Genomic DNA, 26,805 nt, shown 5'->3' with positions numbered 1-26,805 from the left:
GGTTCCAGGAATGAGAACAGCACTCCCCAATCAAGAATGGTTTCTAAGGAAGGTGTGGCCTCACCCAGATGGCACGCAGATCTGCTTAGGACCTTGGAACCTGACTTCTTGTCCATTTCCTGGGATTGGGCAGAACCAGACTGTACAAATGTGAGAACATTAATGTCCTAGACTATTACCAAATGCTTTATCCCAGTCATCACCATCCTTAGAAGACATGAGTTATCCTCTTCCCTTGAATTTAGGACAGGCATCTTTTCATAGTTCAGTGTTTTTGACACTGGGATGCATTGTACAATGGCTTTAATGTAACATTTCTTTGTTTCCCCAAAATGTTGTTATTATATTGATGGCATATTTTATAAGTGAAGTTAAGTGTGCCTACCTCACCTGGGTTATCCAGGATGGGTTTCTTCTCAGTGGTCAGTAGAAAGGGCTCTAACTTTATTTGTTTCTGAGAGAGTTGATAGGATAGGGGGTCCCTGGCCAGTGTATCAAGTAAATACTCTGTATAAGATAACACATTTATTATTTGACAGAAACTGAAGCTCAACAGTGATTAAATAATTTGTTAAATGTCACACAGCTAGAAAATGGTGGAGCCAGCGCCATCTGACTCTAAAGCTCAGCTGTTTCTCCTCTTTCTCCCGTGGAAGGTCTGTGTTTTTACTCCTGCCCTCTACTGTTGTCTAAGATACCTCCATCTCTTCCCATTGAAATCCCATTTATTAGGCTTTTATTTTGAATGACATGACTTTATGATTGTGAAAATGACACATGTTCTTTGTGGATAATACAAAAAAGTGAAAACATCAAAATAAAAATCCTGTGTTGCCAGTGTTTGCATTTTTATATATTCATTTTGCTATGAAACATAAATTGACCTCAATAAAGCTGAAAATAAATGAATTTTGCCGTAAAGAAAAAAACGAAAGATGAATTGCAGCTATACTGTAAATGTATAATAGTTTTCTTATCTCAAGTTGTTAACTTGCTCTGCTATCATGGGCATTTCCCGCTGCCATTAAATATCCCTTTAATGGCCGTGTGGTGTTCTACCACATAGACACACCAGAAGTCAGTTAGCCACTTCCTGGTGGTTGGCTGTTTTAAGTAAGGCTTCCATGAATAGCGTTATGGGCACTCTTGATTGTTTCTTTAGGATAAATTCCTAGAAGCGGAATTACTGGCTCAAAGGGTGTGTGCCAATTTGTAAAGCTTCTGCTGCAGCGCTGTTTCTCGCTGCCCTCCAGGAAGGCAAGCCGCTCGCCTTTCCCACCGCAGCGCCCAGCGGTGATCTCTTGGGATTCATTGGGATCCCTTGGGACTAGCTTCACCAAAACTCTTTGTCCGTTAGTTTTCATTTGCATTTCTTTGCTTATTATTGAGGTGGAGAGGTTTGCTGTGGTTGCTGGCATTTGAGATAAACGTGTATACTTCTTTGGCCTATTTTACTGACCTCTTTATGACATGACACTCATCCTTCAAGACTCAATTTAAATCTCACCTTTTCCGTGAAATCTTTGCCAATACTCATCTTTTCCCTAGAGCTGGAAGTTATTTTATTTTCACCTCTGAATTCTTATAGCAGCTTGTATCTTAAAACCTTTGTCACATAATTCTTGGCATTATAATTTTATATCTTTGGCCCCTAGTAAATTCTGAGGTCTTCAGGGTGGGAAATAGATCTTACTCCTTTGTGTGTGGAGTCCCTGGGTGGTGCACACAGTTAACATGCTCAGCTGCTAATTGAAGGGCTGGAGGTATGAGTCTACCCAGAGGCAACTCAGAAGAAAGACCTGGCAGTCTCCTTCCAAAAGCCGAGTCATTGGAAACCCCAAGGAGCACAGTTCTACGCCGACATACATGGGGTCACCACGAGTCGATGGGGTCACCATGATGATTCAATGGCAACTGGTTCATTTCTGTATTATCTACAGGGCCTGGTACAATGCTGGGTACTAGACGCTCTTGAATGGGACACACACTGTCCTTAAAAATAAAAACCTCATTTGGTAAAATGAGTCTAATTCCATCTTTTCAAATTGTTCTCTTCCATTCCTCCGCTCCTCCTTCTGAATTGGCGAGGCTCCATCTGTAGATTCAGCATGGCAGGTAACTGGTGGTGGAGTAACTGTCAAAGGCAGCGTTGGTGGGAAGGCTGGGGCATGGTGGCCCAAGCCGGCTCTAGTTCAGGTAGAACATCGGATGGTTGGCAATTGGCTTCCCAGGCTTTTCTCCCCTTGGTGGAAAATAATCACCCCCATCCTCCCTTTTTTCTCTTTTGACAGTTTAAAGCATATTATTATCATTAATAGCCTTATAAAACCAGTACACGGTAATTATAGGACATTTGGAAAACACAGGAAAGTAGAAGGAAGAAAATGATCACCTACAGCCTTCCCACTCAAGATCAGCTCACTCAGGCTTGACGTTTCTGCTGTGTTTTCTATTAGTTGCATTTTCTAGGCAAAACTTTTTGTTTGATTTTCTTCCCTTCCCTAGTTGTAGCCACGTTTCGTGCAGTTTTTTTTTCTTTTTTGGTCCTGCTTTTAATACTCAGTAGAACAACACAAAAAACTTCCCAAGTTTTTGTAAACTTGTTCAGTGGTTTTGGAATCTTTTATTCCGTGGTTTTACCATCACTTTCTTAGCCATGCTTCTATCATTGGACCTTTGGGTTGTCTCCACTGTTTCATTCTTATAAACAACGGTGCGATAGACGAGTTTGTGCACAGCATTGTCCTGGTGGTTTCTCTAGCTGGACCCTGGCAGCCTGGCCCACACGGGCCCTTCCCCCCTCCACTCTCCTCCCGTCAGAGGAGAGAGGCCTGGTTGCCTCTTAGTTTCTGTTTCTCAGTATCCGTTTGTAGCAACATGTTGAGAAATGCCTTCCTTTTTCAGGAAGAAAACTCAAGTTCTTGAGCTTGGAGGAGGCCACACGATAGTGCAGAATCATGCCCGGTGGGGTGCCCAGGCTGCTGGGCAGGGCCTTGGCAGTACATGGCTGGTCCCCTCCTCCGCTGGCAGGCCTGGGGCTGCAGAGGGCACAGGTGAGAGGGAGGTCGAGCCTTTGGAGGGGCCACAGGTCTGGGGCCTGGCAAAGCCCTTCTTTCCAACAGTAAGAGGAGGAGGAGGTGGCTCCAGGTGGCACGGTCCAGGTTCCCGGTAGGGGTTTATAGCGGACACCTGGGTCCATTTTTTGGCTTGTCTGTGGAGCCCAACTCAGGTACTTCATTGCTGATCCACTCCCTGTGGTCCATGGGTGAGTCTTGAGAGAATACCCTGCTATGGGGGCTGCTGAGGCGGGAGCAGCCCTTGGGTCTTCAGCCCCACTTCTCCAAAGAGCTGCCTGGGGCCTGCTGTTGAGCTCCTGAACGCTTCAGCTTGCAGCAAACAGCCCCTCTGAGGGGGCTGAGATTACGAAGCCAGCATCGCACAATGAATGATTCAGGGCAGGGACTGTGGAGTAACACTGCCTGGGCTCAGTCCCTCTGTGCACAGTTACTTATCTCTGTGTCATAGTTTCATCCCCACATGGGGATAATGATGACACCTACCTTCTCGGATGAAATGAGTTACAATTTATAAATTTCTTAAAACCGTCTTTGGTTTGCTAAATAAAAACACAGAACCAGAGGACAAGCTAAGCTGCTTGCTTACACAGCAGGTCACGCCCAGACGTCTGCCACCCAGGATGGGGGAAGCGCTGGACAAGAGTCAGGGGACTTGGGTTCTGTCCTGGCGCCGCCTTTTGACTTTCTGTGTGATTTTGAGTAAGTGCTGCCCCTCTCTGTGCCTCAGGTTCCTCATTGGTTATTCATCTGTGTGTGCAAGATGAACTTGAAGGCCGTCCTCATCTTGGAACATTCTAGAATTTTGTGATTTAAAGCTAGTCCAGGTATCTCCAGGTATGTCCAGTGCTGACAGTAGCCCCCCCTGGTTGGCGTGGTCCACAGGTTGGGCCTGACTGCAAATACAGGCAGTCCCCGGATTACCAACAAGTTCCGTTCCTAAGTCTGTCTTTAAGTTGAATTTGTACATTAAGTCGAAACAGTCAGGTACAGTTCATATCTAATGTCAGTTAGTCAGATGTTTGTCTTAGTATATAGTGCACCTTTCTATGGAAGAAAAACATTAAAGAAACATTTCCAGATACACTAAAACATCTTTAACATAATAGTACAGTAATAATAATGTTTTTATGTACGTCACAAAGTAGTACCCCTTTGTTATCATGAACCATTGTGTGTACCTCTAATTTTTAATATAATAGGCTTTATAGTGGTTGGTTCGGAACTACAGGTTGTATGTAACCACAGGTTGTATGTAATCTAGGGTCTGCCTGTAGTGCAGGAGATCCAGAGCCTTTTAGGGTTCACCTGGGCTTTTCTTTGCACAGGTGAACTATCCTCCACCTGGAGGGTTAATTAGAGTATCCGGGTCACCTGGGAACAGGCAGTGGGAGAACCGGGAATGTGAGGCGTGTGCTGTCCTGTATGGAGGGAGCGCTGCCTGAGGGGTGGGCTGCGGCGCCTCCTGCTCCATTGGCCACACCGACCACGGGGCACTCCAGCCCAGCCACAGCCTATCAGCTCTCCATACCTGACTTGAGGTCTGCGTGTGAGCGAAACTGGCAGTTACCCAAGAGTGTATGTATGTCTCTCTGCTTTGAGCTGTTACATCAGAAGGCTAAACACGCAGAGCTCTTGTGTTGCGGCAACTAGCATTAGGCTCTTGTTTTGGTTCTTTCTGCAGAACAGGTAGAAAGGAGTAGGATGTGTCTCGCAGTCTCCTGGTGGGGAGAGGACTGTGTGCTGAGAGACAGGGTTGAGCCTGGTGGATTCTCTCGCAGTTCCACTGTTCTCAGACTTTCTACAGGGTTCTGACCTCCTCTTGACCAGGTGGCAGAGCAGCCTCCAGGGGCCTGGCCTGGGTTTGTGCACTGCATGTCATCGAGGTGTTCATCTGCAGCACTGCTGGTGGAGCACAGCACAGAAGGTCATATCTGAACCATGAGTTCGAGGCAAAGGTGGTCTATTACAAGGCCAAACCTAGTACCTCACGTGGGAAGGTGGGCAGATGGGGCGTCAGGCCTTCCAGAGCATAGGTTTGCCTCTGGCATGGACCATCTGTGTGACTTTGGGTTGGCTCCCTGGTACCAAGCTTCCCAGCACCGCCTGGTGCAGAGTAGGTGCCCAAAACATCCAAGAGGTCATTCAAGAGGTAATGTAGCTTGGGGGTAGAGCATGAACTCAGCAGCTGAACCACCTGGGTTCACATCCCAGCCCCGCCACCTTCCAGCTGTGTGACTTGGGCAGGTTGTTTGACTATTCCTAGTCCTCAGTTTACTCCTCTGTAAAATAGGGATAATGGTAGGCCCTCTCTCATGAATGCCTTGTGAGGATTAAGTGACTTAATGTATATAAAGCTCTGAAAGCAATGCCTAGCACACAATACACGCTTTGCCAGTGTTGGCTGTGACTGTCTTAATTTCTTCAACAAGTGGTGGTAGGTTGATTTCTTGGGAGGTTGTCAGCCCACCTTCTCCCTTTTTTTTTTTTTTTTTTTCTTCGTAAACGGAGCTTCTCTCTGCTCAGCCGGAGCTTGTCTATGATGGCAGGCATGTTTCTGTGTGTGTATGTGTGTGTATCTTTTTGAGCTGTGTCACCCCTGCCCAGGCCTAGAGAACAGCTCCTGTTACAGCCCATGTGCCGGGCCTGGTGGCTGCCGTGCCCACCCCTTCCAGGGCCCCCTTAGCTTGCTTCCTCAGGTTGCGTGAGTCTCAATAGCTCTCCTGGTTTGCCTTGCTCTTCTGCCCAGCCCACTCGCGGGGGTTCATGTCCCAAGTTCATGTCTGACTTGGAATTCTGTTTGCAGCCTCTCTCTGTTCTTGACTGCCCAAGAATAAAGCGAGGGGCAGGTAAGTCAGCTTCTAAGTGATTGTGTTCCAGCTTGGTGTGGCCTCATCTGCATTTGACCCTTTTCAAGGAACACATGAGGGTAGCTTGGCCTTTGCTGAGTGGATGGACTCATTCAGGAGCATGCTTAAAAATCTTAAAGCAATAAACCAGCCATAATTTAACTGCTTTCAAAGATAACAAGATTCTATGATGATGCTGACAATGAGTGTTAACAATCTAAGCACTTTGCATCCACCTCCCATGAAGGTGGGCATTGCTTTCAGAGCATTTTACAGATAGGGAAACTGAGGCATAGAGAGGTTGAGTAACTAGCCCAAGTACCTAGTCAGTGGCAGAGCTGGGGTTTGAACACAGGTCTGTTGGACTCCAGGCCCTGAGCGTATGCCCATCCCTCCCTGCCGCATCTCTGGCTGACATTCCTGGGATTGCTCAACAGTAACATTCTGTTATCTGAACCCTTTCTTATTCCCCACTAATGATAGTGTTGGTGACATGACATATTAAACCAGTGTGTCCACTGAGGGACACAGAGCTTAGAGGGTAAAATCCTGTAGTCTTTTGGCCATCCCTTGTTAGAGAGGGTGGTCTCACTCTTTCTTTCTCTCGCCCAGAGCTGATGTCACCTCAACCCCACTGTGATTCCATTCCTGAGTTCTAGGTCTGATTTCTTTTTTCTGTCACCTAAGCTTCACATTTCTTTATCTTCCTCTGCGCAGACAAAGTGGTCCCTTAAGTTTTGGGGTTTTTAAATAGAAGGCCGTGAGTAATTTAATGGCCTTTACATGTTTCTTAGGAAAAGAGGCACTGATGTCCTTTTCAAGCTGTCCCTGTCCCCCAGTCTCCTTTCCCGAAGAGACACCGGAGGGGTCTCCTACCTAGGGTCCCAGGTGGGAGTGACTGTGGGTGGGTTTCAGTTTTTCAGGAGTCCTTGGTTTTAATCTATTAACTTAAAACTATGCTGTCTTCCATTTTCCCTGCAAGAATGGGAGTCTGCTCCACGGAGGACACTGGCCTTGAGATTCAGAAGCCCTGGGTGTGAAGCTGACTCTGTTGTTGTTGTTGTTGGGTGCTGTGGAGTCGATTTTCAACTCATAGCAACCCCATGTAACAGAGTAGAGCTCCCCATAGGGTTTTTCTAGGCAGTAATCTTTATGGGAGCAGATCGCCAGGTTTTTCTGGGTGGGTTCGAACCACCAACCTTTCAGTTAGCAGCCAAGCACTTAAGTGTTGCACCACCAGGGCTCCTTGAAGCTGACACTATAACTTAGTAAATGTCGTGTGGCCTTGGGCATGTCGCCTAACCTCTCTGAGCCTTAGTATCGCATCTGTATAAGATGGAAACGAAAATGGTCCTAAAAGATTTGTGGAAAAGATCAAATGAGATGCCATCTTCACAGAGTGCTCTGAACTGTGAAGTGCTGTGTCAGAATGTAAAGTGCTCTGACCAAGTGTCCACAGCTACGTTGTTCTCACACTGGGGTGTTTCATACCAGGAATGAACGGGCACATCACTAGTAGGTCATTTTTGTCTGTGTGCGTATTTCCTTTCCTTGCTGCAAAACTGAAACTTGGTAGTTTGATATCAGAGGTGTTGCTTAGACTTGTGTTATACAAAATGGGTCATAAAAGGGTGTGGTTGCTGATCTGTCCTTGAGCTCTGAGCTGTTTGTTTCAATAAGCCTTTGCTCTCCTTGCTCCATGGGAAGCATGCAGACACATCAGCAGATTGATAATTGAGATCCTTCATTTGGACCCTTGCCTTTTGAGGTCTCCCCAGTCACCAGTCCCATCTCCCTGTTATCTGTCAAAGCCACAGCCTTCATCATGATTAAGGCTGCAGGGAACCGAACAAAACCAAAACCCGTTCCTTGGAGTCTATTCTGACTCATAGCGAGCCTATAGGACAGAGTAGAACTGCCCCATAGGGTTTCCAAGGAGCATCTGGTAGATTTGAACTGCCAACCTTTTGGTTAGCAGCCAGGATCTCAACAGCTGCACCTCCAGGGCCCAAGGCCGCAGGGAAGGGAGACAGGAACTAATATTTGCTAAGCACCTATAGCATGCCAGCTGCCAGGCATAGGTCGTCTTGTCTTCACAGTGATCTTTTGAGGCGAATCTTTTCCCTCATCTACAACAGAGGAGATAAAGCCTCAGAGACATTCTGTCAATTGCCCATGGCCTGTTAGCTGGAAGGAGATGGAGGTGGGATTTGAACTTGGGTCTCTTTGACCCTGATTCCCTTGACCTTTCGACTAAGATAGGGAGATTGCACGTGCGCTCATGCGCTCTTTCTCTCTCCTGCCAGGAAAACCTAGGCCCACTCTCCTCTGTGGAGCAGGGTGCTTCCTGCACGCATATGGTTGGGGACAGGTAAACAGAACCAGTGACCCCAGGTTGGCTGGGAAAGGCCCCTCTTAGATCTGGCCACTGTGGCAAATGTGGCTTCTCTCCCTCCTCTTTCGGTGTGATCCAACTCTGGAGCTGCAGGAAGAGCTGTAAATGGAATGCAACGGAGTAGTGACCTTTGCTCTTGACAAATATGGGATTTCCCTCTGCCTGGGGAGGCAGGGAAGGGGCAGAGCTCAGAAATGGGGAGATACCTGGGCTAGGAGCTGCCTGTGGGCTGACGTGCTGCTGCCAAGTTAGACCTTCAGCTGAAGTCTTCCAACAGGTAGCAGGTTCCTCTCCATACATCCCCCCTCCTGCTGAAGCGCCAAAGTCTAATAAATCAAATAAACGTGGTTCTGCTTGGTTGGCCCCTTTGCTGGAGAAACTCAGCTCTTCAGCTTCCTGCATTCCAGGGTACTGGTATGCCAGAAATCCCCCGGACGTGCAGGAAGGGAAGTCTTGTCTTTATAGTAAAAATGCTGATAAAACATCTCTTGAATCTGTTCCTTCCTTTCAGCTCACACTGCCACTAACTAAATTACCTTTTGTTCTCATCATTTGCTGAATCGCGGTGGCCTCTTAATTGATTTTCCTGTTTCTGGTTTCTCCACGCCCACTTCAATCTGTCCTCCACATGGTTTCCAGAATGATGATCATTCAAAAATGCAAGTCTTCCTTCACGTGTTTCTCCCTTCACTTCCCTCCCCACGCCTGCAAGATTAAGTGCAGATGCCTTAGTGTGGCCTTCAGGGACCTTCTTGAGATGGCCCTGCCTCGTCGCTGACTCTGTTTCTCCCCCCCACCTGCCCCCTGCCCTGTGCCCTCTAGGCCCTATTCCCTTTAAATTAAAAAAAAAAAAAAAAGTTTTTTGTGACACTAGTCTTTGCTCAAGCTTTGCCTTCTGCCTGAGGGGCCTTTCCTGTCCCTTATCCTCTGTCTGTGTGCCATATACTACCCCCACCCCAGCCTGTTGAACTCATTTAAGGATCACCTCCTCTTTGATGCCTTCCCAGGTTCCCAGCTACCCTGCCCCACAGTTAGGTACAGTCTCTTTGGGATCCCACAGTGTGTACACATACCTCTGTTGAAACATCAAAGTGGCATGCTCCATGTCCATCAACTGACGTGGTCTAGAGAGCCCAGTAAGGCTCCACTCACATATCCAGCACCTTAGCAGGGACGGCTGGAAGTCTGGGCTCAGCCAACTCACTGTTCCTCTCCATGGGGTCTCCATCAGAGTCTTCAGGACTCCAAAAGACCAAGGTGAAAGCTGCCAGTCCTCTTACATGCAAGCCTGTAACTGGCAGAGTGTCTCTTCCACTGTACTCTGTTGGTCAAAGGAGTCATGGGCCAGCCCAGATTCAAAGGGAGAGAAAATGACCTCTAGACTGGAGGAGCATGAAATAATTTGTGGCCATCTTTAATCTGCTATGGTGGTCTACACTTGTAACAGCCTCAAATGAGCCTGTGACCGCCAAGTGGGTAAGAATAGCTCTCACCACCCACTGCCAAGAGCAGGAATTCTTCCACCCATTCTTTTTCTCTAGCAAATGCAAGATGCTACACTTCTCCACTTCACCCCTATCCCCACTGGGTACATTCCTGGAAGTCAGGTCAGTTTGTCTCTAGAAGCAGTGGTACAACTGGGAGTTGTGTTCTCAAGGACTTAGCATCAATTATATCAGGCAGGTTAAAACAACAAGGATTCCGCATCTCTCTACCTGTTCAATCATATTAAATGTCTGTTGTACTCCAGGTCCTGTAAAATGGGCTTGAAGATACTATAAATATTGATTGTAGAACACTCGGGCCCTTTTTCAAGTATAATGGGATTGATAATGATACGTATCTCAGAGGATCAATGTATTAGATGAGATAATACATATAAAATACATAGCACTGTGTCTGGCACATAAGAAAACCCAGTTTAATAACAAAAACAGTCCTAATATGTAAAAAATTAACTCAAAATAGATCATAGACCAAAACTGAAAAGATAAAACTATAACCCTTCTAGAAGAGAACATAGGAGAGCATCTTTGTGACTGTGGGCTTGGGGAAGATATCTCAGATACCAAATAAAAAGCACAAACCAAAAAAGAAAAGAATTATAGGTTGGGCTTCATAAAGTTAAAAACTGTTCTTTGAAATTTTGAAGGTCTTTTGAAGGAATGGTTTGGTCCCAAGAAGCATGAAGACATACCTGCTTTTAATTCTTGTAGGTTTCATGGGAGCCAACAGAAATGTCCTAAACCATTAGCCTTAAAAGAAAGTTCAAAATAATGCAGACTTAATAAATGTTACCAGAAAGAACTGCATTCAGTTGCAAGTAACAGAAGATGTGAACAAAGTGGCTTAAACAAATAGACCATAATGTTTCTCCTACAACAAGAAGTTTGGAATTAGGTGGCTCGTGTTGGTTCAGCTAAACAACACTGGTGTCTTTGTGGTTCTTTTGGCAGTTCTAATGGTTGCAAAATGGTTGCTTCAGACTGTCCATATTCAAGGCAGGGGCAGGGAGGTGTGTGGTGAGCAGCCCCAGAGACTGTCCCATTTATGAGGAAAGCAAACTTTTTCCCAGCAGTTCCCCAGCAGACACGTCCTCCTATCTCATTGGCTAGAGCTGTCACGTGTACCTAGCTGCAGGGGAAGCTGAAAGTGTGGATAGGATCATCATGATTGTCCACGCTGGAGCACCCTCCCAGATCAATTAAATCAGAATCTCTGAGGCTCATGTGGTTGTAATGTGAAGACAAGGTTGAGAACCATTGGCTTATACCAGTTCATCACTGGATACATTGCTGCCCCAAACAAAATGGGTTCTGCGAGCAAGGAGGAAGTCAGAATTAGAAAGACAGTGAACCGTGCTTAACACAGCACTCAGGAGATGGCTGTTCTTGTGTCTGAAGTTCATCATCACGTTGGTTGACCCTTGGTATCTGAGCCACTTATCTACCCTTGACCATGGCCCTTTATCCTTTTCTGTGATGGCCTAGGTGCCCTGGTGACACAGTGGTTAAGAGCTACGGTGAGCTACAGCTGCTAACCAAAAGGTTGGCAGTTTGAATCCACCAGCCACTCCTTGGAAACCCTATGGAGCAGTTCTACTGTAGGGTAGCTGTGAGTCGGAATCAACTCGATGGCACTGGATTTGGAGGATGGCCTAACTTCCCAGGCAAACAGTCACACTTCTGGAAGGGAAAACCTTTTAGCTCCCCGGTGTCTAGCACAGTCTCCTAGACATAGCAGGGGCTTTGAGATCAGAGTTTGCAGTACCTCACCTTCCCCCACCCCTCTCTACTAGAATGCCCAGGAGAACAAGTCTTAAAGATAGGTAAGGGGGTGGGCCCATTGGCAGAAGCCCACCTTTGCCATTAGGTGCTGCCTCTGCCTTTTTTCCCAGGCCTCCAGTCAGTAATTCACATCTAGGGTCCCTTCCAGCATCCAGTGTCAGGAATTCTCTGGAATTACCTCTTATAATTGAGGGGTTGAGGGGTGAGCTGGCTTGATGGCCATGCTCTGTTGGCATGGTGAACCTCAGAACTTCAGACAGTCATGGGAGCTGGTGTTTCAACTGGGACACAGGCTGTACAGATTAAGGATCTAGTTTGTGGGCACACACGACACCTGTGGCTCCCAACACCTGGGTCAGTTCGTGAGCATTGTGGCTGGTGTCGTGGATGCTCAGCCAGTGGGTGTTACCTCCTTCCCTCTTTGCCTCCCACAGTCCTCCTTCCAGATCTATCTATGGACATGTCGGTTGCCCCAGATATGTTCCCCTGTGTGAGTTCCTCAAGCGTATGCACTATGTTGCTTATGACGTATCCCCAGTTCCTAACACAGTGCCTGGCATCTGGAAGAAGTTTACTGACTGTTTGAATGAATGAATGATGGGGTAGAGGGTCTTCTTCCTCTTCCCATTTGTAATCACTTCAGTCCTAGGGTAGTTGAGGTGATAAAAGTGTCCCATGGGTGGGTGTCTTGCTTTCTCATGATTAAGTCCAGTTTGCCCCCATAATTTCCAAGGACTGCTTGGTACTAAGAACCATAGTGTACTGGGGGCTTGTAGTATTGAATTGGGAGTCCCTGGGTGGCACAGACAGTTAAGCGCTCAGCTACTAGCCAAAAGATCTGCTTCTGAAAGGTCACAGCCTTGAAAACCCTATGAAACAGTTCTACTCTGCACACATGGAGTCGCCGCGAGTTGGAATTGACTCGATGGCAACTAACAACAGTGTTGTATTGAGGGATAAAGCAAAACTTGGAAGGCAGACCCAGTGCAGTTCATTCGCTGACTTTTCAAGGTAAAGATTACTTTCTGAACAGCACAATTTATTTCATGCCCCATTACGTTCTCAGGTGGGAGCTGACTTCAGATCTTTCGGTCAGGGAAATTGCCTTCAACTTGAAAATTGTTCTTGTTGAGTCTGTGGAGCAGAGATGGGTTACCAGGTGTCTTTGAGGAAACTTGGGTTCTTGACTGTCTACCCTGGCCCGACTCAAGCGCCCTATTTCCCAGGAAGCTTCGTGAGTGCTTCTAACCCACATCAGTTTCTCCTTTCCCAGGCTTCTCATACTCAGTACCTATCTCATGAATTAGAAAATGTGACATTATCTAATGAGGGTGCTAATTACACACAAGAACTTAACTAACTTGCTAGTGCTTCCGGGCAGGGTCTGTGCCAGCCCTGGGCATGTCTTCCATCTACCCACAAGGCCAAGAGTGGCCCCCAGTTGGTCTCAGCCTGAGTTTGAACCCCTCCTCTGCAGCCTGCTGCCAGGCCCCTGGAGTTTGCAGCCCCAGTGGAGCCAAGTGCAGGGTGGGTAGCTCCAAGTTCCCAGCTGTGGCTGCTCTCACCCCTGGCCTCTTTGGGAATGTCTCCACTTGTGGTCTGGGGCAGACTTGTTTGTTTGTGTTTGAAGTTCCCCGACTCCGAGTTTGACGTCAGGGCAGGGTTGCTAGTGGGAGGCTTGGTGGGGAGATAGTCTGCACAAATGCACACATCTGGCAGCTTCTCCAGGAGAACACAGGCATGGGATGGAGTCGGGTGACGGGTGACTGGTTGCAAAATGCCTGGCTTGGGAATTGAGGTTGCTTGTACTTTCTCCTCTCCTTGCCTCACTTTCCCTGGTTCTCTCTCTCGCTGGGTGCCCTTGAGAGAGCTGCGAGGGCTTGGCGGTGTTTGGAGCCAGTGGCTATGTCTGGCATGCTCTGAGCTGAGCACTGTGGTCGGCCTGTGCCTGTGTGTGGAGTTGTCAGCTGTGTCACAACCTCCAGAAGGCCTCCTTACATTCTCAGAAATCATTTTGCAACAAGTTGGCCGTGGCAGCCAGACCAGACTGCTTAGCTGGCTGGGTTGGCAGGAAGTCCCCAGAAGCACACTCTAGCCTTAGGGAGGGGGCCAGAAATGTGAGGGGAACGGCCCTGAAGCTTGGACAGAGCAGGCCAGTGCCGGGGAAGGAGGGCCTGGCAGCCTTTCCATCTCTCCCTCAACAGCTTCAGGGACCATTGGAGGGATGGCTGGAGTAAGTCACGAGAGATTTGGCAACTTCCTGAGGTTTGGGAAGGATGTACAGGGACTTGGCACTAGCAAGGATGGCTGTGGGTGTCCACTGACGAGTACATGCTGTCTACTTCTGCTTGTGGGGAAGGAGTCAAGGTCCCACAGGTGTTGGTGAGTTAGAAGCAAGTCTAAACATTGCACCTGCTGGTGGGACTTAAGAGCAGAGAGGATGGGGATAGAGGTGGAATGGCCATCCAGGATCTCAGCGAGGCTGCAAAGCATTGTAGGATCGCCTTGAAAGGGCCAACCCCAGGTACTGGGCAGTGTAGTGGCTACTTTTAATGAATTCAGTGCTGGTCTGGAGCCATTGCCTGCAAGTGTCAGGATGGGGTCTCACCCACAGGTCAGGTTACTGCAGATCAGGACCAGAGGCAGTGGCTTGAAGAGTGCAGGGAGATCTGTGTCTTTTATTCAGACGATTTGCTCCCTAGAACAATCTGGGCATTGCTGGATCCTGGTCTTTGGTCATTAAGAGAGGTAGACCCTGCCTACTGCCATCCTGCCTGTACTGGTCAGGACTGGCTGCAGCTTAGAAGAGCTAAGTGGGTAGTAAGAGTCATTATTTTGGGAAACGGTTTGGCGCATAGAAACAGAGCATTAGATTGGGGTCTGAAGATGGGAGTTTGAATCACTTCTTTAACCAGGGTGCTCGTTTTTCTCACTTGTAATAAAATATGCCTTTAAGTCTCTTTAAGTCTTATGGAGTCCTGGGGTGGCACAAATGGTTAAGCACTTGGCTACTAACCAACCATTGAAAACCCTGTGGTGCACAGTTCTACTCTGACATACACGGGGTTGCCGTGAGTTGGAATCAACCTGATGGCAATGGGTTTGGTTTTTTGTTGTTGTTGTTAAGTCTCATGGTCTTACTGTGTGTGCTTTGACTACCTACAAGTGACCCTAAACTTGTCATTTTGCTGAAGCTGGACTCAGAATCGCTTGTGTTGGTGCCTGCAGGGTAGTTGGGGGTCCTCCTTAGCCACTGAGTAAGCCAGCCAGGCTGCCCAGCACCCACATCACCACATAGCTCTGTGGTTCTCTACTGGACATCGGATACAAAGTACTTCCCATCAAAGGTCTGGAAGGGCCTATAGTGTTTTTAGTTACATGAGACTGTGTTTTGTAGGGAAAATGATACGCTTCAGGGGCACTTGCAGCATTGGAGACGTGAAGGTTAGGACGTCACCCTTGAGGTGTCAGGGATCTACTGTAATTCCTACTGCCTGGAATTCTTATTTTGATTCCAGGGAAAGAAAGTGATACTAAACTATACAGGGAAAGAGATTATCATTATTATTAGGATTGATAATTAAGTATTGGCATGAGTATACATGGGAATGCTATACATGGAAGTCTGGTGTCTATCCCAGCCTGTGCCTGGGGTTCATTTGTCATTTATATTTCAACATCTGTCACATCCGTGCTGTCTTATTCATTTAGTGCTGCTATAATAGAAATACCACAAGTGGATGGCTTTAACAAAGAGAAGTTTATTTCCTCACAGTAAAGTTAGGCTAAAAGTCCAAATTCAGGGCGTCAGCTCCAGGGGAAGGCTTTCTCTCTCTGTCGGCCTTCTCATCAATCTCCTCCTGGACTAGGAGCTTGTCTGCGCAGGGACCCCGGGTCCAAAGGATGTGTTCTGCTCCAAGCACTGTTTTCTTGGTGATATGAGGTCCCCCATCTCTCTGCTTGCTTCTCTCTTTTATATCTCAAAAGAGATTGCTTCAAGACATAATCCAATCTTGTAGATTGAGTCCCGCTTTACTAACACAGCTGCCGCCCATCCGCCCTCATTAACACCATAGAGTCAGGATTTGCAACATATAGGAAAATCACATAATATCGGGAATCATGGCCCAGCCAAACTGATACACACATTTTTGGGGGACATAGTTCAACCCATGACATGTGCCCATAGACTGACTCACCTGACCTGCTTGAGAGATGAAGAACTTGGCTACTGGGAGGGACAGTGATTCACTCAGGGTCCTGCAGTAGTCAACGTCCAAGATAGGGTTAGGCTGACAAATGTCTTGGCGTCTGGCTACTTTCATGCATTTGGGGGTTCCCCACAGAAGGGAGCTCTCCATTCCAGGCCCTGCAATTTTAGGGTGGAGCTGACTTTGTTTGCAAAGTCAGTTGTCTGGAATGAGGCTCTTCAGTGTTTTCTGCAAAGGGGTAGCCCGGGTAAGGTGTAACCCAAATGGCACCAGCCAAAAGCCTGTTATGCTCCTTATCATCAAGGCTGTTCTTGCAGGTTGAACAGGAGTAATACTTGTAAGATCCTTTTTATCGAGCACTTTATGTGTTGTAAGGAGCCCTGGTGGCACAGTAGTTAAGCTATTGGCTGTCAACCAAAAGGTTGGCGGTTCGAACCTCCCAGCTGCTCCACAGGAGAAAGATGTGGCTGTCTGCTTCTGTAAAGATTTACAGCCTTGGAAACCCTATGGGGCAGTTCTACTCTGTCCTGTAGGGTCGCTATGAGTCGGAATGGACTCGACGGCAGTGGGTTTGGTTTTTTGTTTGGTTTATGTGTTCTGGACAGTGGACTAAGCACTTTGCATACACGAATCTCGCAGTGAATTTTGAGGGGTGCTATGGGGTGTGATGAGCCAGAACCAACTCTGACGGCAATGGGTTTTTTGGATGGGGCGTGCAGAGCCCTGGTGGCTCAGTGGTTAAGCAGTCAGCTGCTAACCAAAAGACTGACAATTCGAATCCACCAGCCATTACTTGGAAATCCTATGGGGGCAGTTCTACTCTGTCCTGTAGGGTCGCTATGAGTTAGAATCGACTCAATGGCAGTGGGTTTGGTTTTGGTTATGGGGCATGTATTATTTTATCCATTTTACAGATGAAGATACTGAGGTGAAGTCACTAGTCACCACGACACAGCTGATAAATGATAGTACCAGGGGTGGATCTGCCTGGCCCCCAGCCTGTGCTTCCCGCTAGGAGGAATGGAACACTTAACTAATGGGATGCATGGCTCCTGACCGGTCGGAGCAGGTGCCAGTGGTCAACAAGAGGCGTGGTCACATGTGCCCCCGGTGGAATGCTCCCCCTGGTCATTACTACCACACCACCCAGCCAGGCTGCGCAATGGCTGGCCCTGGTCCAGCCACCCTCTAGAAGCCTGCAAGAGGTTCTACTTGGACAACCATTTTGGCTGGCGTTGCCCTCTCTTTTGGAGACAGGGCAGCTACTGCCCTAGCTGTGCTCCGCTGCGGCAGCCTGCAAGGAATTGTCAGTTCTGCGGCCACAGAGGAGCCTGGCATACCAGGTCAGGCTGGGCTGTGGTCGCCTGTGTCACCAGTTTCAACCTGCCTGTGAATCCTTGTGATGCACTCTGGAGGGTGGGCGTGGGATCGTTGGGTGTCAGCTCCTGGGAGGCAGGTTTGGATCCAGTGGGAAGGAAGAATGTGTGCCAAGGAAAGAACCCTACCCAGGAGCAGGCGCGGTCCACACATCTGGGAGGCCTGCCATGTTCCTGGCAATCCTTACAGCTCAGGGATCTGCATCCTTTTCCTGTAAAGTTTCTCTTTTTCTGTGGCCCATGCTTCAGTGAGAGTTGACTGGGTCTGCTCTGCACGGTGCCACCCTCTCCAGGGACATTTGACAAACCTCATGCCATGGAATCAATGCTTGGGGCAGCCTCCGTTCGGGATCTCATGTCAGAGTCACACCTGGAGCAGCTAGGGGGTGGCAGATTATGTTTGAGGTTGATCAGGATGTCAGATTACGGGCACAGGTGCTTGACTGGGCAAGCGACATTTCTGGAATTGATGCAGCTGTGCTTCAGCCACTTCCTCTGGTGCTAAGGGATGAGGTGAGAGCATCTGAAGAGAGAAAGAGCCCGGGTTCCCTGGGGTCACCTGGTGAGTCCGGATGTTGGTCTTCACACCTTTAAAATAAAACTGTGGTCGATCTGCATTATTCATGAATTCCGTGTAGGTGATTTCACCTACTTACTGAGATTTATTTGTAATGCCAAAATCAATACTCAAAGCGCTTTGTTGGTCATTGTACAGAGTAGTGAAAAATTTGAGTCGCCAGATGCACACGTTCCCAGCTGAGGTTGAACAAGGCGGTGCCCTGCCTTCTTGTTTCAGCGCTCACACTCGTGTAAGTGTCCTTTTTGCGGTCTACTTAGTGTCATGTTTTTTGCATTTTTGTGCTTTTTGTTGGTGATTTCATGGTTTAAAATGGCCCCCAGGTGTAGTGCTGAAGTGCTGTGTAGGGTTGCTGAGGGCAGAGAGGCTGTGATGTGCCTAATGGAGATGCTTCATCCAGGCAAGAGGTACAGAGCTGTTGGCCATGAGTTCAGTGTTAATGCATCAACAATACGTATTAAATAAGCTGTCTTTAAACAGAAGCACACAAAAAACAAAGTCATGTGTTGATTGACGAAAATGTCGTGACCAGAGTCTCGCAGGAATCTAACCCTTAACTACAGTGAATAACAAGAATCGATTATACCTGACCCATGAGTTAGGCCAGCTCTTGGGTCTTCTTTATCCCCATTTCTGAAACGGGCATGACGACGCCTACACCGTCCCTTCTGCACAGGAGGTAATAAGAGTGAACCTGAAGACTTAGCTTGATGAGGACGCCACCCACCATAGCTACCATTGAACAAACATTTTCTTTGTTCCCAGCCCTTTGCTGAACATTTTACATCCATATTTTCTCATGTAAATCTTTACAACATCCTTTTGAGGAAGATCATCCCCATTTTACAGGTGGGGAAACAGAGGCTGACAGGATACATCCCTTGACCATGGTGGCCTGCCGAGGGAGTGTGGCAGTGAGGGGCTTTGAGGCCAGGACTGCCTGCCTCCAGAGCTGGAGTTCTTCCCCACAGAGTTACGCGGCCTCTTGGGTGTGACTGGAATAACCAATAGTAAAGTAGTAGGAACCATATTTCTTTTGCTCATTCTGAACACTTTCGTATTTAGCAACTTACTTGGCCCCAGCCTTTATGAATATAGGTGGTGAGATTGAAGCTGAGGTAAGGGAGATTTCTCCAAGATCCTCAATCTTCTTTAATGTCAGAGCTGGGGCAAGAACCTAGTTCCTTCAGCCCAGGGCACTTAGTGAGCGCCTGCTATGTACCATGTGTTCGATAGCACCCATCATACCTTTATGGGGAGGCTCGGTGCTCTTCTGCATTTTGTGAAAACCATGCTCGTTGTCAGAGCTAGGGGTGGGGCACATTCTCATGAAGCAAAAGAATGTTGAGGATGGGCTTCGTTTCTGGCCCCAGGCCCTCCCCTGTGGCCAGAGACGTAATGACTCTTTCCCTCCTGCTGCTGGTCCCATCACTGAAACCCCAGGTGCTTTTCTGTTCCGGAAAATTTATATGCTGCGGTTTTGTGGTTAAGAGAAAATGAGGCTACCACTGAAAGGGCCCCTTGTCGCCCCTGAGGCCAGGCTGGCAGGCCCTGCTGTGGTTTGTCTGGGAAAGAAGCCCCTTGGTGCTTCTGTGCCTGCAGCCAACTTTCTGAAAAGCGACAACAGCCTTATTTTGCATAACGGGGAGCTGCTTCCCTCCCGCAAGCCGAACACCTCCATCCTTGGTGAATGAGAATGGCTTTGACCCTCAGCAGAACCCAGTTCTGGAGGTGTCTTTCTTCCTAAGAGCTTGACGAGTTCCAGTAGGTATCAGCCAGCCGGGTACCAGACCCACTGGCAAATAGGCCACACGTACCGTGGTCTTCCCCTTCCCTTGTCTCAGGCACAGCCTGTGGGGTGTGTGGGTTGTTAAACGGTGCGGTGAGGGATCACTTCAAATTCTGCACAGTCCTACCTGCAGGCCTGCTTTGGGCTGTCGAGCGGGGCTCTCTGATGGCCTTTACAAAAAGAAGCTACTCACTCCTCTTCTTGGGACCTTGCCTCGTTTTTGAGATTCTCTGAGATTCTCAGAGATTCACATCACTTGCCTGATTGACATTTGTTTCCCACCCTCATTGCGTGTGCCTGTCTGGGCTACAAAATGAGTGGTATGTTCATTTAGCCATTCAACAAAGGTTTTAAAACAGCAAACCATGTGCCAGGTATGCTGTACTGGTTCCTGGGGTCAGACAGTGGTGACCAAGAAAACAGACCAGGCCTCTGGCCTCGTGGACTTTATAGTCTAAAGAGTAAAATGTTAGAACTTTGAGATATGATCTGAAGGAGGAGAAGGGAGGGTGCTGTGGGGGACTGGGCTGGAGGGCTGGGGGGCGCGTCCTGGAGGAAGCTTTGTCTAAGTTGAGCCCTGGGGGCTGAGGGGTCCCTGGGAAGAGCCTTCCTGGCTGAGGGAGCTACTTGAGGGAGTGAACGCCTCAGGGCTGGAAAGGGCCTCACCCCTTGGAGGAGGCTGCACTGGCAAAAGTCCAGACCTAGCCTCAGCCCACAACTAGGCTGGCTAATGTCAAAGGTGGCCAAAGTCTTGTGCAGACTTTGTTATTCATCGGCTCCCAGAGGTGTGGCCCTGGAAGTCCTTGTGCCAGTGATGGATGCTCATCATTGCTGCTGAGAGCTGGGAACCTGACTTCTCAGATTAATGTGTGGCTTTTAGCTTGGGCAGTTATTTGATTTATTGTCCTGCCTTTGGTCAGTTCTTTGAAGCTATGGTTTGAGAGCAGTTTGGAGTGAAGGGAAGGACTGGCTTTGAGAAATGTTTTAATACATGAAGATGACCCACACGTTTCCTTTCCTCCCTCCCTCCTCAGACATTTTGAGCACATGTTATGTGCCAGGTGGAGGATGGGGAGTGGGAGGGTCGGGTAGGGTGGAATGTAGATGAGCCTGGAAAAGGAAATTGGGGCCCTAATTTTAGAATTTGCCTCTGGTCACACTTGGAAGGATGGATTAGAGTGAGTGAACCTGGAGGAGGGACATGAGTACCTCTTCTTAGACCTGTAGGGTAAAAGCCACATTGTGTCTTCAAGTTTGTGAGCTTCATACTTTGAATATTTTTGCAGGGACTTAGGCTCCAGAGTAGGACAACCAGGGCTTCGCATCAGTTCTGACTGGTTCAGTCATGGTCGACGAAGCAAAACCACGACAGTCCCAAATTTTTAAAATTTATGTGATCCAGAACCATAACCGGAATGGGAAAAATTATGGGTTGAAGCCTTGGAGTGGGAGACTCAGAAGAGGCTTAGTGAGCCCCTTCAGGAGCGTGTGTGTGAGATTGATTATTGCCAGGACTATGGAGAGCAAGACACATTCAAAGTGGTGTGGTCTGCTGCCATCTTTGAACCGGGCTCCGCTGTTTACGACTCTCCCCAGAATCCAGGGCGCAAAAGATTTGGTTGCTATGCAATGCTTACTCTGCCCTTGTTTTCTATGAGAGAGAGATTAAGTTTCTAGCAGGGCTTCGACTGGTAATTTTTCCCATCCCAGTTATGGTTCAGAGTCACCCAAATTTTTAAAACTCAGGTCATCTCCTCGACCATGACTGAACCGGAAAGAGACAGTTCGAAGCCCTAAGGACAGCAAATACACTTCTTGTTGGCAACTCCAAGTTGCAAGCTTCAGTAGAGAGTGTTTGATTAGCAATGTCTGCTTGGAGTTGTGAGCATTAGTAGAGAATGTTTGATTAGCAGTGTCTGCTCAGGTTACTGGAATAGTATGTGGTGTAGGAGTACCATGAGTTTGCCTCTCTGCCAGAATTTTCATCAAACATCAAAACTGTACATTTGAGTGAGATTATTTTGGTTCTGACTCAGTGTTCCCTTTCTAGCAATTGTTCCACTTGCCACTGAGCCCCATGACTCCCTGAAGATAGTAGAACTTAGAGAGTTCAAAGCCACCCCAGAGGGCCAGTGCCCCCGAGCAGGCTAAATCTGGGTCTGACGGATTGTTTCTGAGTCTGAAACTAGACTAGTTTCTGGACTAATTTATGGGGGGAGTTTCAGAAAAGCTGATGTGGAAGAAGTGGTTTTGTTGTCATTTTGGGTCTTATCTCTTGCTTCACATCTCTCCAGCCACAGAGGTTCTTTACCTGGGGTCTGTGGATAAAATTAAAGGGTCCGTGAACTTGGGTGGGAAGAAAAATTGCATCTTTATTTTCATTAAGCTTAACTGAAATTTAGCATGCTGTTCAATTTTGAATGCAAGCAACAAGGCACAGTCATCTTAGCAAATATCTGTGACTTGGTCGCCGGTAGGAATCACAACTATTTTCATATCATATTACGGTTATGGATATCTGAAAAAGTAGCTTACGCTTGTCATGACTTCAAAATTACGATAGTTGTTAGACCCACTGCTAGATCTTACAATTTAATGCTTTAATATGTAAGCTTTTATTGCACTATCACAATTTTAAACAATACTTTTATAAATATATTTAAATATAATTAATTTCCTTTGTAACCCTGAGTAGTTTATGCATTTAAAAGCACTATTCTTTTCTTAAAAAAATTTTTTTTATTGTACCTTAGATGGAAGTTTACAGAACAAATAGTTTCTCATAAAACAGTACACATACTGTTTTATGACATTGGTTAACAACCCTATGACATGTTGGCACTCTCCCTTCTTGCCCTTGGGTTCCCTATTACTAGCTTTCCTGTCCCCTCCTGCCCTCTAGTCCTTGTCCCTGGACTGTTGTGCCCCATTAGTCTTGTTTTGTTTTATGGGGCTGTCTAATCTTTGGCTGAAGGGTGAATCTCGGGAGTGACTTCATTACTGAGCTAAAGGGGTGTCCAGGGGCCATACTCTCGGGGTTTCTCCAGTCTCTGTCAGGCCAGTAAATCTGTTTTTTCTTTTTTTTGTGAGTTAGAATTTTGTTCTACATTTTTCTCCAGCTCTGTCTGGGACCCTCTGTTGTGATCCCTGTCAGATCAGTCAGTGGTGGTAGCCGGGCACCATCTAGTTGTACTGGACTCAGTCTGGTGGAGGCCGTGGTAGTTCTTTGGACTAATCTTTTCCTTGTACCTTGGTTTCTTCATTCTCCGTTGCTCCTGAAGGGGTGAGACCAGTGGAGTATCTTAGATGGTTGCTCACAGGCTGAAAGCACTGTTCTTTTAATCAGCCTCAGGCTCTGCCTTCCCACACCTTCACCCCTCTGCATTCTTCAGTTAAGTTGGTGTTTTTAAACGAGACCACCAGACGGACTTAAGTTACGCTGTCCTTATAACCAGGTTTAAACTTATTTATTTTATTTTTTGAAATTCTAGCCTTTTGAGGAGGTCATTGGTGGTTCAGTGGTAGAATTCTCACCTTCCACGTGGGAGACCTGGGTTCAGTTCCTGACCAGTGCACCTCAGGCGTAGCCACTACTTGTCTCTCAGTGGAGGCTTGCATGTTGTTATGATGCTGAAAAGATTTCAGTGGAGCTTCCAGACTAAGACAGACTAGGAAGAAAGGCCTGGTGATCTACTTCCGAAAATCAGCCAATGAAAACCCTGTGGATCACAACAGTCCAATCTGTAACTAATCATGAGAATGGTGCAGTACCAGGCAGCCTTTTGTTCCGTTGTGTATGGGGTTCCTTGAGTCAGGGACCAACTTGACGACAGGTAACAACAGCAAGCTTTTTGAGAGTCTTTTGAAGCTTTGGACGCCCCTCCCCTGGGAAATGCACAGGCTCACAGCCCTAAAGTTTACATACATTTCAGAGTGTGGATCCCTTAAAGCCTCTTCATGGACCCATAGTCAAGGACCTTCACTAGTACTGCCACAGCACAGTCATGGCCAGGCATGTGCCTGGTGCTTCCTGTGAACTTTCACATTTAATCCTCTCAACCTCCCTAAGAGGGAGCTTCTAATATTATCCCTGTTTTATGGAAGAGGAAAATGAGGCTTTTCTGGGGCTTAGTAACTTGTCCGGAGTCCCTGGGTGGTACAAATGGTTAACACACTCAACTGCTAACCAAAAGGTTGGAGGCTCAAGTCCACCTAGAGGCACCTTGGGAGAAAGGTCTTGTGATCTACTTCTAAAAAATAAGCCATTGAAAACTCTATGGAGCGTAGCTCTACTCTGACATACATGGCGTCACCATGAGTCAGAGCTGACTCCATGACAACTGGTTAGTAACTTGTCCAAGGTTACAGAGCTAGTGTGTGACTGAGCCCCTGGTGTGTGACTGAGCCCCTGGATCCCAACCCAGGCAGTCTGATGCTGGCAGCATCCTAGGTGAAAGTTCCCCATCTTCCCCAAACTCCTGTGTCTTCCATATTGTCAGTACTCCTGCCTCCTCAAGGCAAGAAGCCCTTCTTGTGTTTAACCCAGTGTTCTGCTCCGACCCGTCTTGCCCAGTTACTCTCTAATGATCATGTTGTAACGATGGGGCAGTGTCAGACAGCCTTGGGTGGGGAAAGGGTTCTTGACTGGCTGTCCAGGCTCTCTGCTGGCTCTCCAGAGTATTCTTCCCTTCTCCTTCTCTGTTTCCTGCTTCGCACTCCTTGAACGGCAGCAAAGGGGAATCAGGCAGGCCCCTCCCCTCATCACACTGCTCAGGTCTGGCTGGGCTTCCCTGTAGCATGCTCAGGGCTGCCACATGTACGGGCCATGACTGAACTGACCTTTTCCTTCCTGGACTTCCCGCAGGCGAAGCTGGTCCGCTACATTTGCAAGCAGCGGCAGTGCAAGCTGAGCGTGGATCCTGGTGAGAGGACCTCTGAGCTCAACAGCTACCCCCGCTTCAGTGACTGGCTGTACACCTTCAATGTGAGGCCGGAGGTGGTGCAGGTATGGGGGCTGAGACTCAGGTCAGGATGTGGAGCATGAGGGATCAAGGCGTTTTGTGGGCAGAAAGAGTGAGTGAATAGAAGCAAAGGGACTACACACAAATCCGAGGGCTAGCTTCACTGTGGTTAAGACCGAGGGGGTCTCCCACGGGAATGCAAGCTCCATGAGGCAGACCTACCTGGTCTGATTTGTTTGCCACAACATTGCCATTGAATATTGGGCCTGATATAGCAGCTGCTTAAATTGCAATAGGTAGGTAGGTAGGTAACAAACAAACAAACAAACAGAACTGTTACTTTCGAGTCACTTCCAAGCAGGGCTTCTAACTGGTTCTTCTCGGTTCAGTCATGGCCAAGGAAGTAACACCAGAATAGACTCAAATTTTTAAAGTTTCGGTGAACTGAAACCATAACTGTAAGGGGAAAAATTACAGGTTGTAACTAGAAACTTCATCTCCCTCTTGGAAAACATGGGCAGCGTATGTGTCACTTAGCAATGAAATCCCTTGCCCATTGGATTTTGCACAGAGTCAGAAACAGTGGTGCCCCGCTCAAAGATGGCAGCTGACCACGCCACTATGAATGTGTGTCACTCTCCTCAGTCCTGGCAATAATCCAGTCTCATGCATCAGGCTCCTGAAAGGGCTCACTACGCCTCTTCTGGGTCTCCCATTCCAGGGCTTTGACCGTAATTTTTCCCGTTCTGGAGCACCCAAATTATAAAAATTCGGGTCTGTTCCAGTTTCACTTCATTGGCCATGACTGAACTGGTTTGAAGCCCTGATTCTAACTCATAGTGACCCTACAGGACAGAGTAGAGCTGCCCCATAGAGTTTCCAAGACTGTAATCTTTACGGAAGCAGACTGCCACATCTTTCTCCTGCGGAGCGGCTGGTGGGTTCAAGCTGCCAGCCTTTCAGTTAGCAGCCGAGAGCTTAACCACTGTACTACCAGAGCTCCTTAGGTAGGTAGGTAGATAAATAAATTTTATTCATTTATTGAATGAATGAATAGAGTCATGAACTGGTGGGTGTCCCCTGGAGCCAAGGATTTGCTCCTGAGTGCGTGGTGACACAACTTACTCCAAGCTCTGGTCTTCAGTTAAAGTCCTACAAGAGAAACCACTGCCCCAAAGAGCCACCATCCCCAGATATGCCTAGCTGCCCTCGAGTTCACTTCTGGAAAGAGCTGTGGGAGTGTTGGTGACCTGGGAGAGAGGGCCTTCTCCAGGAAGGCTGGGCAGGCAAAGTGGGGGAGCTAGTGCAGAAGGAAGTCCTCGGGTCCCTCAGAGCTCCCCTTCTGACCACACTGATACCACCTTTGCTCCTAAAGGGGCCGTGCTTATGGGAGTCCCACCAGCCCTAGCTGGGCCCTGCAGTTCGGTTACTGGGCTGCACCAGTGACCGCAGTGGGGTCCTGGTGCCCCTTGGAGCCTCCTGCTGCTCATCTTGCTTCCTGACACATAAACCGTGTTGTTTTTTTTTTTTAATGGATAATTTTTTTTTTTTAAATTGTACTTTAGGTGGAGGTTTACACAACAAAGTTTCTCATTAAACAGTCAGTACACATATTGTTTTATGACATTGGTTAACAACCCCACGACAGGTCAACACTCTCCCTTCTTGACCTATTTTTTTTTTTTTGGTGAAAATATACATAGCCAAAGATACACCATTTCAAAAATCTCTACATGCACAGTTCAGTGACATTGATTACGTTCTTCCAGTTGTGCTGCTATTCTCAGTTCAGATGAAGGTTTACAGAACAAAATAGTTTCTTGTTAAACAGTTAGTACACATGTTGCCCTATGACAATGGTTAACAACCCCATTACGTGTCAACACTGTCCTTACTCAACCTTGGGTTCCCTATCACCAGCTTTCCTGTCCCCTTCTGTCTTCTAGTCCTTGTCCCTGGACTGCTGTGCCTCATTAGTCCCATTTTGTTTTATGGGGCTGTCCAATCCCTGGCTGAACGGCAAACCTTGGAAGAGACTTCACCACTGAGCTAAAAGGGTGTCTGGGGGCCATACTCTCAGAGTTTCTCCAGTCTCTTTCAGGCCAGTAAATCTGATCTTTTTTGTGTGTGTTAGAGTTTTGTTCTACATTCTTCTCCAGCTCTGTCCAGAACCCTCTGTTGTGATCCCAGTCAGAGCAGCTGGTGGTGGTAGCCAGGCACCATCTAGCTGTACTGGACTCAGTCTGGTGGGGGCCTTGGTAGCTGTGGTCCATTAGTCCTTTGGAC

General features: G+C 47.7%; 1 protein-coding gene across 1 annotated transcript in view; it reads left to right on the top strand.

Annotated features, from left to right (window-relative positions):
• KSR1 (kinase suppressor of ras 1) overlaps positions 1 to 26,805 on the top strand; it is a 165,919-nt gene that overhangs the window by 70,612 nt on the left and 68,502 nt on the right. The window contains exon 2 of the mRNA XM_004385386.2: positions 24,423 to 24,563. Coding sequence (XP_004385443.1) covers positions 24,423 to 24,563 — 141 coding nt within the window. The remainder of the gene's footprint in view (positions 1 to 24,422; positions 24,564 to 26,805) is intronic.

The sequence above is a fragment of the Trichechus manatus genome, unplaced genomic scaffold (genome assembly GCF_000243295.1).
Source record: "Trichechus manatus latirostris isolate Lorelei unplaced genomic scaffold, TriManLat1.0 scaffold00138, whole genome shotgun sequence".
In the NCBI taxonomy this organism is placed as follows: Eukaryota; Metazoa; Chordata; class Mammalia; order Sirenia; family Trichechidae; genus Trichechus; species Trichechus manatus.
The sequence above is the reverse complement of the archived record's forward strand: the minus strand, read 5'-3'. Positions and strand labels throughout refer to the sequence as shown.